Below are 13,572 nucleotides of genomic sequence, written 5' to 3'. Positions count from 1 at the left end.
CTTGGCAGGTGCCCAGAGCGGCACCCGGTAGTTCCACGGTACATTGTGTACATTTGCATCTGTTTAAGCGGCTATTTATGGCCGCCCTTTGCCGCCACCTGTAAGAGACAGCGCCATAATGACACTAAGTGTCTGGGCCGGCAACCGGGTTCCCAGTGGTTTTCTCCACTTGAAGACGCCGGAATCTGCGAAGTGGTTGGCACTTGGAGAAACAGGGAGACAGCTGGGGACACCACACGTAGAGGGCGGGAGGCGCGAGAAGGAGGCGCGCCAGACGGAGGGTCCTTCCTTTCTCGTTAGCTCCGCTCGGTGGCTCCTTTTCCATTCCCACAGCCGCGAGAAGGAACCTGCCGAGCCTTTGGTGCGGCTTGTTTCCTGCCTGATAAAGAGCCCGCTGCCATTTGGATCCGATGGATTTCTGAATCACCCGAGGGCCTGGCGATCCGCGGGAGGGTGGGCACTGGGGGCTCTGGGGTGGGACCCGCAGTCCGGCGACATCAGACCCGCATAACACCGCCTCGAGTCTGGGAACCGGCCTGCGGATGTGATGCGGAGCCGCGAAGACACCTGCGCTCCGGTGCGTGCCGCACTCGTGCAGCTCCGGGTGGCGCACGGGGTGAAGTGGGGGCGAGGGCGAGAGGAAGTCGAGGCGCCGGAGCGTCAGAAACGCTTCCTTAGCTTCCCCTGCACTTTGGAGGCTGTCCCGAGGGAGGCCAACGGGCGGTGCACGGCGGGCTTCCAGTTTCTCCTGGCGCAGCTGGAGGTCGGGAGCTCTGTGCCCCCCAAGGGCGGGTACCCGGCGGCCCCAAGTGCCCGCGAGAGGCCCGCGGCGCCCAGGACCGCGTGGCGCACTCAGAGCGCGCCAAGTCGCGCACCGGCAAAGATAAACGCTGACGGGCCCGGGGGCTGCTTGGCTGGGGCGCAGAGGAAACGCGGCCCCGGAGCGCCTTTCGTTTTAAGGAGGCTTACTTCTGGAAAGGGACAGGGAACTGTCAATCAGCGAGGGAGGGAGCGCACCGGCGCTGGGTGATGTCAGCGGATCAGCTGCTCGATAACAAAGAGGGGATATTACAGGAGAAAGTTGCAGCGGCGGCAGCGGCCACGGCGGCACCTCGGGGCCTGGGAGGCGAGGGGCAAGTGGGCGAAGGGAGGGGGGACGGCTGTTGCTGCAGCAGCTGAAGGCCAAGGAATTGAAAGGGCTGTAGGGGGAGGCAGTGCGAGCCAGCCCCGACTGCTCCTCCTCTTCCTCCTCCTCCTTCAAACTCACAGGGCTCAGCCCCAGCGCTCGCTCAGCCGCCGGGAGCACCCGGAGGGACGGGAGGTAGCCGCGCGGCCCGGAGCTGGGCAGGGTCCCCAGCCGCCATGGATAGCGACGACGAGATGGTGGAGGAGGCGGTGGAAGGTACAAGCCTTTCTCCAGGGTCGGGGGAGGAGGCGCTGAGGGCCCGGAGCGCGGAAGGAGTGGCGCGCTGCGACCGGCACGGCGCCGGGCCCCGCGGCCGCCACTGTCCCCTACGTGGGTGGCCGGCTGCCCGGCTCCGGCGGGGGCCGGACAGCCACCGTCACGCCGCCGGGAGAGCGCACCGCGCGGCGGGGCGCAGGCCGGGACTGGGGTTCCGCCAAGCCCGCGGCCCCGAGAAGGCACGGCTGGCTGCTCCATCCCGCCCGGCCACAGCCTGCATCCGCCCTCGGAGTTGCGAAACCGGCCCGGCACTCTGGCCTTTCCCCTTTCGGGGATGGAGGGTGGGTGTGCTCAGCCGGGCAGCCCCTTGGGGCTGGCGATCTCCGCGAAGCAATCCCCCAGCCCAGTTTCGGCAACCCCGATCCCCTCTTCGGCTGCCAGCCCTATCCTTCCGCTCGCCGCTGCGCCCGGGTCGGTCCCCCGGCGCCGCGCACGGGGCCGGACCAGGCACGTGGCACCCGCGGCCCGGGCGGCCGCTCCTCCGAAAAGATGAAATCATTGCAGGGCAGTGGACATCGCTGCCGAGCCGGGGCTCGAACGCGCACGGTCCTGGAGGCGGGGGGCCCTCCCCACTCCTGCCCCCGAGCCAACTCAGTCAAACCGTCCCCTCCCCCTTCCTGCTCCCGAGCCGGGTGCCGCCGCCGCCACGCTGTGCAGTCGCGCCGCAAGCTCGCACCGAAATTGCTGGGTGACACTTAACTTTCTGAATTCCATGCAGTTGGCTGTGGGTGATATCACCGCCTTGGTGTCGTGTTTCTCCGCCCCTTCTCTTCTAGCGCCCCTCCCCCGACTTTTCTCGCCACTTTGTTTTGCTGAGTTTCTCCACCTCTTTTTTGCTAGTTCTAAAAAAACGATGCAGGGACGTTATACAATCTCGTTGTTTGTATCATGAGACGTTATGATTTTGGAACAGTGAATACTGAAAAATACTCTTTAGCGTATTTATTTATTTGGTTCTGCCACATACAGTACATCGTGATGTTTTGCAATGCTGTGTGGTATTATTTCAGAATGTTTTAAACCAAGCATGTAAGTAAATAATTTTTAGCCGTTGGTTGAATCTGGTTTCTATCCAATTTGTATAAACAAGTTCTCACAAACGATAAAGAAAAATAAAGCGGCAACACTGTACAGAGGCATGAGGATACATAGTTACTGTTACATTGGGAGAAATCAATTTTAACGTCTTCTTAAACATAACTCTTTTTACAGTGCTCCCTAAGTCTTAGGGTGAGATTAAGCAGAATTATATTTCTGAAATCTCTAAAAGGTATACAATCTAATGTAAATATTAAAATTTATTATTTCTTCATGTATCTTCAAAGCCAATTAAAAAGTGTGTAGGATGTTTTTTTAACTTCAGAAAATTTTCACACTGTGTACTCACCGAGCTTTTTATCTCTCTAATAAGTAAAGCCAATGTTGGGGCTTATTGGGACCCAAAGACATTGATCGAGTTGATCCACAGGAAGCCTTCTTAGAATTTAAAAATAATTGACTTCTTATGCCCCCATGTTATGAAAAATAAAGGAAAAATGCTCTTCTCAAATTGTTAGAACTTGTTTTCATTCTTCAAAGTTTACTTTTACTTGTAAAAATTTAATATAAACCCTGACCTCAGGTAGTACTGTCCATGTTAGACCACCTTCCCTGTGGTCTGTTTAAAAACATAGGCTGTTTGAAAACATAGGTCCAATTGTCCGTGGTCCACAGGCTCCTTTGCAGAATGTGAACAAGAAATGTATCAGTGTTGTTTGTGAGACTGCCCACAGGCTTAGAAACAGGGAAGTTTCTTTATATAAACAGGGAAGGTTCTGTTAGGGTGACCATATACATTATTGTCCAAAATCAGAACCCCCTTGAGAATGAGAGGGGGTACTATTAATAATCATGCTGGGACAACTGGCTTAAGACTTGAATGTCTGGAGCAATCTGGGACACATGGTCACTCAGTTGTACCTACCAGTAAACAATTAGAGTCACACAGAATCTTTAAAAGCCCCTAGAAGCATCTCAGGCTCTAACTTGCACAGTGCCTGGAGCATGTTCTGAACATGCAGCAAATTGCACTGAAGCATGGGCTTTTCCCCAGCCATTCTTGGCCTTCTTAGTGCTGTTTGCAACAGTCTTCACTTAACATCTAACACTTCCATGAGGGCCTGCTATAAACTGCTTGTGATCTTTCCCCAAAGAGAAGCAAGTCTGAATATCTTGATGTTTCAGTACCAACTAATCTACCTGTCTCCATAAACAGAGCCTCTGTTCTCAGTAGTTTCATTGTCATAGCTATTATTGCCGTTGCTATAATTGCTTAGTTCTTATTATGTGCAGGCTCTGTGCTAAGTGTTTCACAGACATTATTCATTGTCTTATGAGGCGGGTATTAATATTATCCTAATTTTACAGAGACAGGAACTTAGGCATAGAGAAGTTAAGAACTAATCCAAGGATTCTCAGTGAGGTGCGAAGACAGGCTTGAACTTACAGAACCTCTCTCCGACATACCAAACTGTCTCCCTATACATTTTTTTAATGAGTCAAGTATATTAAATACTTGGTAACTGAGTTTGGAAGTAACAGTTAAATATTATGTCAGTAACATTATCAGTGTAACTCATTAGAAGTTTGTTCTGAAAGAGTTCAGTGACTTTGAGAAACATGTATTTGGGGAAAGAGAATTTAACTTATAGCCTCTGCAACAGACATCCTTTTTCTTCTTTTTCTTCCTCATTAGAAATCTTTTCTTCCTCATTAGAAATTTACTCTGGGGAAGAAATTGTTCTCTTTAGGATTTGAGTTTAAATGTCTTATACGTTGTATACATTTGGGTTCTCTGTCAGGGTGGAATTGGAGCTGGAGTGAAGTTCTAAACTCAGGGTGGATGAATCCCAGAGGGGCAGTGGGTGGTGGAGGGTGTGTCAGCCGGGTGTGTTCTGTGCACAGTGTCTGCCGTGCTCCTTCGGGAAGGCAGCAGGCCCTGGGCCTCAGAGGGCCTCAGAACACCGCCTGAGCTCTGGTGTGGCTTTTGAAAAACACTTTGAGGCCCATTGGTTCAGTGAAGAATGATGTTTAGCTTTCCAATGTTTTTCTTCAGGGCCTTTGGAAACAGAAACATTTATTACTGTATCTATTTCTTTGTCTACCGGTAGCTACAAAGATGAATATGATGTGATCCCTGATATAATTTCAAATAAATAGATCATATATACACAGATGAATTGCGGTGTTTGAGAGGAAGTAAAAATTACTTCAAGCGTGGAAAAGTCCCTGGGGAAAGATGTCCCAGAAGAGGTGGTGTAGAGTTGAGTGGAGTTGAGATGGGAACTTTGCGAGTAGAGATGCAGAGGTGTGGAATGATGCAGGCCCACCCAAAGAATAATCGTTCGGTTCTACAGCAACATAGGGTTTGGGAGGGCAAAAGTGGGGGTTAGACAGGGAAAGGCAGCTGAGTCACAGGCTGAGCGCGTGGACTGTGTACTGGCAGCCACAGAAGCTGTAGAAGCTCTTTCAAGCAGGAAATGACAGGGGCAGGGCCCTGCTCGGGAAAGATGAACAGGCAGTGGCGAGCAGGGCAGGCAGAGGGGCCGAAAGAGCCGGTGAGGGGATCACCTCACTCTCCCAATCCCCTCAAAATATTTTTATTAACAGTCCTCCTAATACCATATCCTGCCTAAGTGTCCTGGTAGCACCCTTTCCGTGTGGGTCACACGTTAAAATGATGACCCTCCCAACTAATAGTTCAGCTCTTGCAAAGAATTAATCTTAAAAATCAAATTATGTTTTTAACAGTGTAAATGCATCATCATGAGGGCATGTTCTTTGCTTTAAACAGAATAAACTTGCCTTTTATTATTGTTTTTTTTAGCAGCGTTCTAGTCTATAAAACCAACAATGTGCGTGTAAGGGTCTCTGGTTTTGAGGGAAGCACACACACCCCACTCTCAGATCTCTTGTGAGTAAGCCCGAGGCGGTTAGCAGCTGAGTGTCTGATCCGGAAGGAATTTACTTTGCTGAGACAGACATCGCTGGCTGAACAGGATACGGGCCTGGCTCTTATCAGATTAAGGAAAAAGCTAGCTCAGAAGTAACTCCAGGGGAAAAATTTAAATTTCTATCTGTTTAGTAGATAATAGTCTTTAGAACAAAGTAAAAAGTAGACTAGTGAACTGATACTTTTTTTTTCCCTTTCTGTAACTTGTATAAATGTTTTAAATCAAGCTGCAGACAGATGCACGGTACATTAGCTGGAAGAGTATTATAAACACAGAGCAGTCATTCAAGTGAACCTTCCCTGTTGTTTGAGCCTGGTATTCACCCTCTGTTTAGTGGTAACTCGCCTGGAAGGCTGTTGGCTGACTTGGCGCATTTTACAAATTGACCTCGATCAGAGCAAGGAGGACTGATGTTTCTCTTTGAGTTAGGTAACACTTGGGAGGGGTAGGAATTTGCAATCAGGATATGCTGTTGAAAATCTTGTTGGTTCTATGAGAATTATCTTAACGACAAAGTTTTCCTCCACTTCTCTATCAGGAGCCTGGGGATTTCTACCTTTTTAGAGGTTACCTTCTTCCACCATCAGCAAGGAAGGAAAGGTGTTCAGCAAGTTTGCCCTGTGCAGAAAGGGAATTAAAGGATGGGGGAAGGGGCTTTCCGTGTCCATCAGCACATGCAGAGTGGTTAATGTGTCTCTTGGGCAAATCACTGGCGTCCTCATCTGTAAGATGAGAGTATGGGAGTCTGTTGCAAAGTTTAAATTTGATAACAGGAAAGCACATACCCAGATGCATAGTAGGTTGGTAAATGTTTTTTTCTTCTCTGTATAGTAGTACCCTTCTGCACTGAATTGACTATTACCGACATGACAGAATATTACATGATTTTATTGTCCAGGTATTATATGATCTTACTGGCATTTGAAAAAGAGTTGTACCAGAATCTCTTCTAGTGCTAATGTTGAAAGGAGATGTGAGTCACCCCAATCTCTCTCTTTCCTTTGGTTCTTTGTTTGGAAAATCTCTTTGTTGTTACTGTTTTGGTTGTGGCTTTTGTTTTACATACAGAGTTCACCTGCTAGGAGAACTACTCCAGGCTATGAAATAGTCAGGAGGTCTTGAGTGATCAAAACCCTTAATTTCTGGTTCCTTTAATTGATCACATCCTAAGGATGAAAAGAAAACAAAACAAGCCCAGAAGGGGATCCTGAAGCTTTCCGAACTCTCTCTCTCTTCTTTTTTTTTTTATTTCAGCACGTTATGGGGGTACAGATGATTGGGTTACGTATGATGCCCTTACCCTCCCTCCCCCCCAAGTCCGAGCTTCAAGTGTGTCCATTCCCCCGGAGGTGCACATCGCACTCATTGTTTGTGCATATGTCCGTCCCCTCCTCTCCCCTCCCCCTGCCCAACATCCAATACATGTGATTCTTATATGTGCATTTAAATGTTGATCAGCTAATACCGGTTTGATGGTGAGTACATGTGGTGCTTGTTTTTCCATTCTTGGGATACCTCGCTGAACTCTCTCTTGACAAACAACCTAAAAACCTTTAGAATGGCAGGGAGGGGTCACATGTCCAACACCTCCATCTAACCTCACAAGGTCGCCTGAGGAAGGGCATCATTTAGTAACTCTCTTCTGTCCTTCTCTCCCCCAAGTGATTAAGAAGATTCTGGGGCTCCTCTTCATTGTTGAAAGAGGCATTGAAACAAGTATCCTTCATGGAGTGGGGTTGATATTTTTGTTGTCATCTCAATTGGGATCAGTACTGTCCTCTTAGTGCTTCTAGTGTATTATATGACACTCAATTTTCTCTCTCTCTCTTTTTTTTTTTATGAAGTGGTGGGGTTAGTGAGGAGGGGAGTTGAATTTCCTTTTTTTTTTTTTTTTTTGACAGTGTCTCACTCTGTCGCGCTGGGTAGAGTGCAGTGGCACCATGATAGCTCACTGCAACCTCCAATTCCTGGATTCCAGCAATTTTCCTGCCTCAGTCTCCTGAGTAGCTGGGATGACAGGTATGCACCAGGATACCCGGCTAATTTTTCTATTTTTAGTAGAGATGGGGATCTCACTCTTGTTCAGTCTCGAACTCCTGAGCCCAAATAATCCTCCTGCCTCAGCCTCCCAGTGTGCTAGGATTACAGGTGTGAGCCACCTCACCCGGCCTCAATTTTCTCTAATATCTAAATTCCATTGCTGAGGGTGCACCTTCAGAGTTTTATTCAGAAATAGGACAGGGCTGAAAGAAGGTGGAAATTCATTTACATTGGAAGTTTTTTTCCTTAGTGTTCAAGTTTATTGTAATTTCCCTTGATCTAAAGTGGAATAACAAATTTTATCAACATTAATTTTTTAATGTCTGAAGTAGGTGAACTGTTTTCTATGAGGAAAGCATTTTCAACAAATTAATAAATATCTAGTATGAGGCTAAAATGATTATTCAGATATTTATATCTAAATCAAAAGTAGGACACTAAATTCATAGGAATGTTAATTGCTAATTTTAACTTGAGCCCAACAACATTTCATAAAATAAAGCTTTTATGAAAGCTTTTTTTTAATGAAAATAAAGTAAATTTAATTGATTTCAATGAGAGAAATGTCATCCAATATCTAGAAAATAATTGTCCAAATTATTTCATATGACTTGTGTCATTGAATTATGTCATATATAGTTGGTTTTTGAATGAGAAGAAAGAAATTATGGTCCAGTGCCCTCCTGACCAATAATTTCCTGACCCTAGTAGGAAAAGTTAGTGTTAAGAGGAAGGGACTGGCCGGCCGCAGTGGCTCATGCCTGTAATCCTGTACTTTGGGAGGCTGGGGAGGGTGGATTGCTTGAGGTCAGGAATTCGAGACCAGCCTGAGCAAGAGCGAGACCTTGTCTCTACAAAAAGTAGAAAAATTAGTGGATGTGGTGTCACACACCTATAGTCCCAGCTACTCGGGAGGCTGAGGCAGGAGGATCACTTGAGCCCAGGAGCTTGAGGTTGCAATCAGCCATGATGACACCACTGCACTCTAGCCAGGGTGACAGAGTGAGACCTGTCTCACAAAAAAAAAAAAAACAGCAAAAGAGGAAGGGACCTCTATTGATTATGATGTACTTAAGTAGCTGTTTTAAGTACCTGTTCCGTGGCCTGTTAGGAACTGGGCCGCATAGCAGGAGGTGATTGGAGAGTTAGCTTCATCTGTATTTATAGCCACTCCTCATTGCTTGCATTACTTTTTAAGCTCTGCCTCCTGTCAGATCACTGGGGGCATTAGATTCTCATAGGAGTGCAAATCCTACTGTAAACTGAGCATGCCTGGGATCTAGGTTGTGTGCTCCTTCTGAGAATCCAATGCCTGATGATCTGCGGTGGAGCTGAGGCGGTGATGCTAGTGCTGGGGAGCAGCTGCAAATACAGATTATCATTAGCAGAGAGGTTTGACTGCACAATAAATGTAATGTGCTCGAATCATCCTGAAACCATCTCCACCCCTCATTCCCCCAATCCATGGAAAAATTGTCCTCCATGAAACCGGTCACTGGTGCCAAAAAGGTTGGGGATCGCTCTTCTAGGCATCCCATTCTCTACAGAGTCGGATGTAGCAATAAAACATTGTATTTGTTTGCTATTCTTTTATGTTTATGTAATTAATAATGCAAGTAAAGAGCATATTTATCTTTATAAGAGTGCTTATCTACCATCTCTTTCAAGGGCTAATATTCTTTTATTTTGTTGGAAGAAATCATTTTAGGAGACTAAAGCTTTCATTGCGGTGGTATGGTTTGTGTTTTCTTTTATGTCTGTGAGCCATCTGGAAGCCACATGTCAGTGTTTAATGTCTCTGCATTGGACACAGTGTTTAATGTTTTCATACCTTTTCATCCATGACCCAGGTTGTTAACCCAGGAAAAAGCCAGTAGAATAACTACTGCCTTCACTTTCACCCACCTCTGCAAAATCAACTCCCCAGAATGACTGGGGAGACATTAATGAGGTGATTCCTGGGTTTTGTGAAATGTGTAGATAGCAATAAAGAACCTAAACGTTGACTATAAACATAGCTATTAGAATATACTAGTCTGTGGCCCAGGAAGAACCAATGATTTAAAGATCAGTGTGATAACTGCTACCAATGTTCAAAATCACTGCTTAAATGGCCATGTGGATACTTCTGACTCCATTTAAAAATACAGGCCTTCTGACACACAGTGGTAGAGGGCATACGATAAGGTGAATGGTAACCATTCAAAGCTGAAAGATTTTATAAGGTAAAGCAGTAAGTTTAAGGTTAAGCTTAAATTTAAGCTGAGAAGGACTCCGAGTTTATGTGTTTATACAACGAGGTGTGTAAATATTAGGGCAGTTTTAGAGACATGGCTGTGCCCCTCGTTGTTTGAGTGTTCCAAATAACAGTGGGATTTTCAGACTGGCTAGCAGTCTCCCACATCATACCGTGGAATGATATACAAAATCATAGTGCATACTTAGTGTTCTAGCATTAGACAATTTATGGCAAAGACAGTGTATCTGGCAGTAGACTATAAAACCGTGGGATCTCAACCACGTTTCAGTTAAGCATGAGAGATGGGGGCGTCCATTCCAAATACGAGGACTATGTGGGGAAGTACTTGGTAAATTGTGACATGCACTGTGGATGATAATACTGATAATAACTCTCAGTCCTGGGTAAAATGCAAGTTTATTTACAGCTCATATTCTGAAATGTGCCTAAGTCCCTCTGTTGTGGACTGGTCAGTTCACAAAGGGTACGAAACAATCAAGTTGATACTGCCCATGCAGGTGAGGTGAGAAACCTGGCGTCTTCGCTGTCCCCTTGTGCAGGGAGGGGACGCTTTGGCAGCTCTGGGGGACTTGCCTGGAAGCATCTGAGTGCTGATGTGTCGGTGGGGAGCCCTCATGATGTTAAGGCTTGCCTTGTGGTCCCCTTTCTCCAGGTCACCTGGACGACGATGGATTGCCGCACGGGCTCTGCACGGTCACCTACTCCTCCACAGACAGATTTGAGGGCAACTTTGTTCATGGAGAAAAGAACGGACGGGGGAAGTTCTTCTTCTTTGATGGCAGGTAGCACTCAGTTTTGTTTTGTTCTTTGCGGGTCCCCAATTATTTTATGTGAAGGAATGAAACAAGTGAAAGAATTTAAGTGGAAGTTTTTGTACAACTTATACAAAAGGTAAAATTAACCCCAACCTATGTGCGCTGCTTCGGTGACTGGGGAAGTCACGCCATGGCTGTGGGGAAGCCAGCCTAAGGCTTAGCTCTCATCATCACTGTTTCCCAGGGTGTGCTTGTCCAAGAGACACTCTGCCATGCCCTAACTTGTGCAAGGTGATCACACAGTCCCAATTCTTTGATGGATTTCGCCCGTTCATTCAGGTGATACATCTCAATGAAGTCACACAAGTGGCGATAGTTTGCGCGGTTCTGGTAGTGACTGATTCACACTTTTTTCCAAGTGTAACGCACACTCCATCGCATTCAGCCAGCTTTCCCGGTCAGCACGATCTGCTTTCTTGATATCCTGAAGGAAGATTCAGTCACTTTGTTGGTTTGTCAGTTTCATCAGTTTCTCAGCATGTTCCGTCTCCTCGTGAGACTGATGAAGCAAATATTTGGCAAAGTTCTTCAAAGCCACTTTATGGCACTCTAAATAGTAGGACATGGACAGGTAGACATAGGGGGATAGTACTCTAGACTCACAGTTTTTTAAATGCTTGCCTTTGGGATAATTGGTCTCTTTTTTTTTTTTTGAGACAGGGTCTCACTCTGTCTCCCAGGTTGGAGTGCAGTGGCACAATCATAGCTCACTGTAGCCCTGAACTCCTGAGCTCAAGTGATCCTCCCACCTCAACCTCCCGAGTAGCTGGGACTACACACATGTGCCACCGCCCCTGGCTAATTAGAAAAATTTTTTTATTTGTAGAGACGAGGTCTCACTGTGTTGCCCAGGCTGGTTTCGAACTCCTGGCTTCAAGTAATCCTCCCTCCACGGCCTCCAAAGTGCTGGGATTACAGGCATGAGCCACCGAGCCTGGTCTTTTTGTGTGACATCTTAACACTGAGGTCAGGACTAGTATCTTCCGTGGTCTGCCTCTAGTTAAAATATTTTTCACATCAGGGATCTTTTTTGCTTTCACCTCCTGTCTGAGATAGCTGTGAGGCAGTGACTCCTTGCCCTCTAGTGATAGGTAGGAATGACTGTAGAACTGTTTTCTTTCAAGAAGAGATAGGGTTGCACTGGCCCAGCTCTCCAACAATGACTTTGAAACCATGTCAGCTTCAGAAGCAAAGAGTGACCATGTGGACTTCTTAAGTCTTTAGAGGAACTCAGAGCCGTGGAAGAACCAGCTGTTTTCAGATCAGTTGACTGTATAATACAGAAACGGACTTCGCTAAAGCAGGTTATAGGATTCTGTGGGATATAGTGCCCTTACCAAACTCCTGACATTGGTAACAGGCCAAAGCTTCCTAGACCTAGGAATTCCTTTGGGAAAGGAAATGTCTAAGCTGACAGCAGGGACTGGCATGTGACCCAGAATCCCTTTTCTGTAGGCAAAGTTTTTAAAGATGGTAACGGTTCCTCAGGCTCTCAATTATCTGATGTGAGCAGGGCTAAGGAAAGCAATAAAAACTCACTGTAGAATTTTTGTGAATTTGTAAATTTTCATTTTAATTATAATCCTAACTTTCTCTTTCCCATTGGCCCCAACCCCTCACCACAGTAAAGCAGAGCTTTACTTATAAACTGTAAATCGTAAACTGTCAGGTATTTGACTTCCTTTCTTTTGCCCTGGTGGGTACTGAGTCCTCACGTCCCAGCCTCTTCCAAGTGGTGGACGTGCTTTTCTCACTCATGGTCCCTTTAACCTTTCCAGAGGGAAACTCTTCCTGCCCCATTTCCATGGCAGTTTTTTTATAGCTCTTTTTCTGGAAAATGTCACTTTTGTCACTTTTTACCTCATGCTGCCATTATTCTTTTATTCCTTCAACAAACACATATTTATGTAAATATCTCATTTCTCCTTCATCCCCAAGGACAGAGGTTTCTTGAGGGCAGAATCTGTTTTAATTACATATTTTATGCCTCATAGCACTTTCCCTTAATTTGATACTTAAAAAAAAAAGTCCTTGCTGAGTGGGAGTGGGAGCTGAAAGAGAGGGTAGAATTCACCCAGAACACCCCGCCCTGCCCCGCTTGCTCATGCTTTAAACCTTGATGATGATAGCTAGTAATTGATAGGCTATTTGGGAAAGCGGTCCAGCAGATCTGGTTGAATTTGGTGTTGGTAACCTGCTTGCTTCACAGACCCGATACACAGAGTATTGATCGTCTAGACTGAGCTTCTGAATCAGGGGCCAGAGACTTCCTGAGCACCTCCCTTCCCATGTCAGGCTACTCACTTCTGGCCCCAGGCAGCTTCATCCGCTTACCCAAGTGTGTCGTGCAAATGTAGTCATTAGCATGTGTGTCCTGACATGAAAAAGCTAAAGCACACAGGTCAGGCTGAAGCACCAGCCTTATAACTATCTTTAGGCTAGAAATAAATTCATTAACTTTCTCCTCCCTTTGGAGGCATGAATTCACTAATTTTTATACCTACCACTCAAACACCTGTAGAGACATCAGTCAAAGGGCAGGATCAAAGAATGACGGTGTTAGTGAGGACCTCAAAGGTCATGTTGGTTGGTCTTCAGATGGATGGGGGCTAATACCTCGAGGAGAGAACGTCAGTGTCATTGCTTTGATTACTCCTGAGGAAGCAGTATGGTGACAGGATCTCAAAAGGTTATTGTCACCTTTCTTGAGCCCAATACTCATCATGTTATGAGACATCTGCTAGAGGACTTTGCTGTAAAAATTAGTGAGACAATCTTATGACTGAAAAAAGGCTGGGGAATCCATTAAATGTTTCTAAGGGGAGTGTGGGGTTTGGTTATGGAGAAGTCACTTGTTTCCCCGTGAAGCACCCTTTATTTATTAACTTTTCTCCCTGTTACCACGCCCCAGTTTTTAGGATCTGATGTGTTGGGTAAAATTAACTGGGAACCCTTTGCCTTTCCTGTCTGTCAGGAACCTTTGGTCTGGAAAAATTCCCCCCC

At 46.3% G+C, this 13,572-nt stretch overlaps 1 protein-coding gene across 1 annotated transcript in view; it reads left to right on the top strand.

Annotated features, from left to right (window-relative positions):
- The first annotated feature begins 717 nt into the window (after positions 1-717).
- SETD7 (SET domain containing (lysine methyltransferase) 7) overlaps positions 718-13,572 on the top strand; it is a 46,274-nt gene continuing 33,419 nt past the window's right edge. The window contains exons 1-2 of the mRNA XM_012654900.1: positions 718-1,402; positions 10,407-10,536. Of these exons, the coding sequence (XP_012510354.1) occupies positions 1,363-1,402; positions 10,407-10,536 (170 nt within the window). The 5' untranslated portion in view covers positions 718-1,362. The remainder of the gene's footprint in view (positions 1,403-10,406; positions 10,537-13,572) is intronic.

This window comes from Propithecus coquereli, unplaced genomic scaffold, assembly GCF_000956105.1.
Source record: "Propithecus coquereli isolate 6110/MARCELLA unplaced genomic scaffold, Pcoq_1.0 Scaffold112, whole genome shotgun sequence".
Taxonomy (NCBI): Eukaryota; Metazoa; Chordata; class Mammalia; order Primates; family Indriidae; genus Propithecus; species Propithecus coquereli.
Note: the sequence above shows the minus strand (reverse complement) of the source record. Positions and strands in the feature narration are given on the sequence as shown.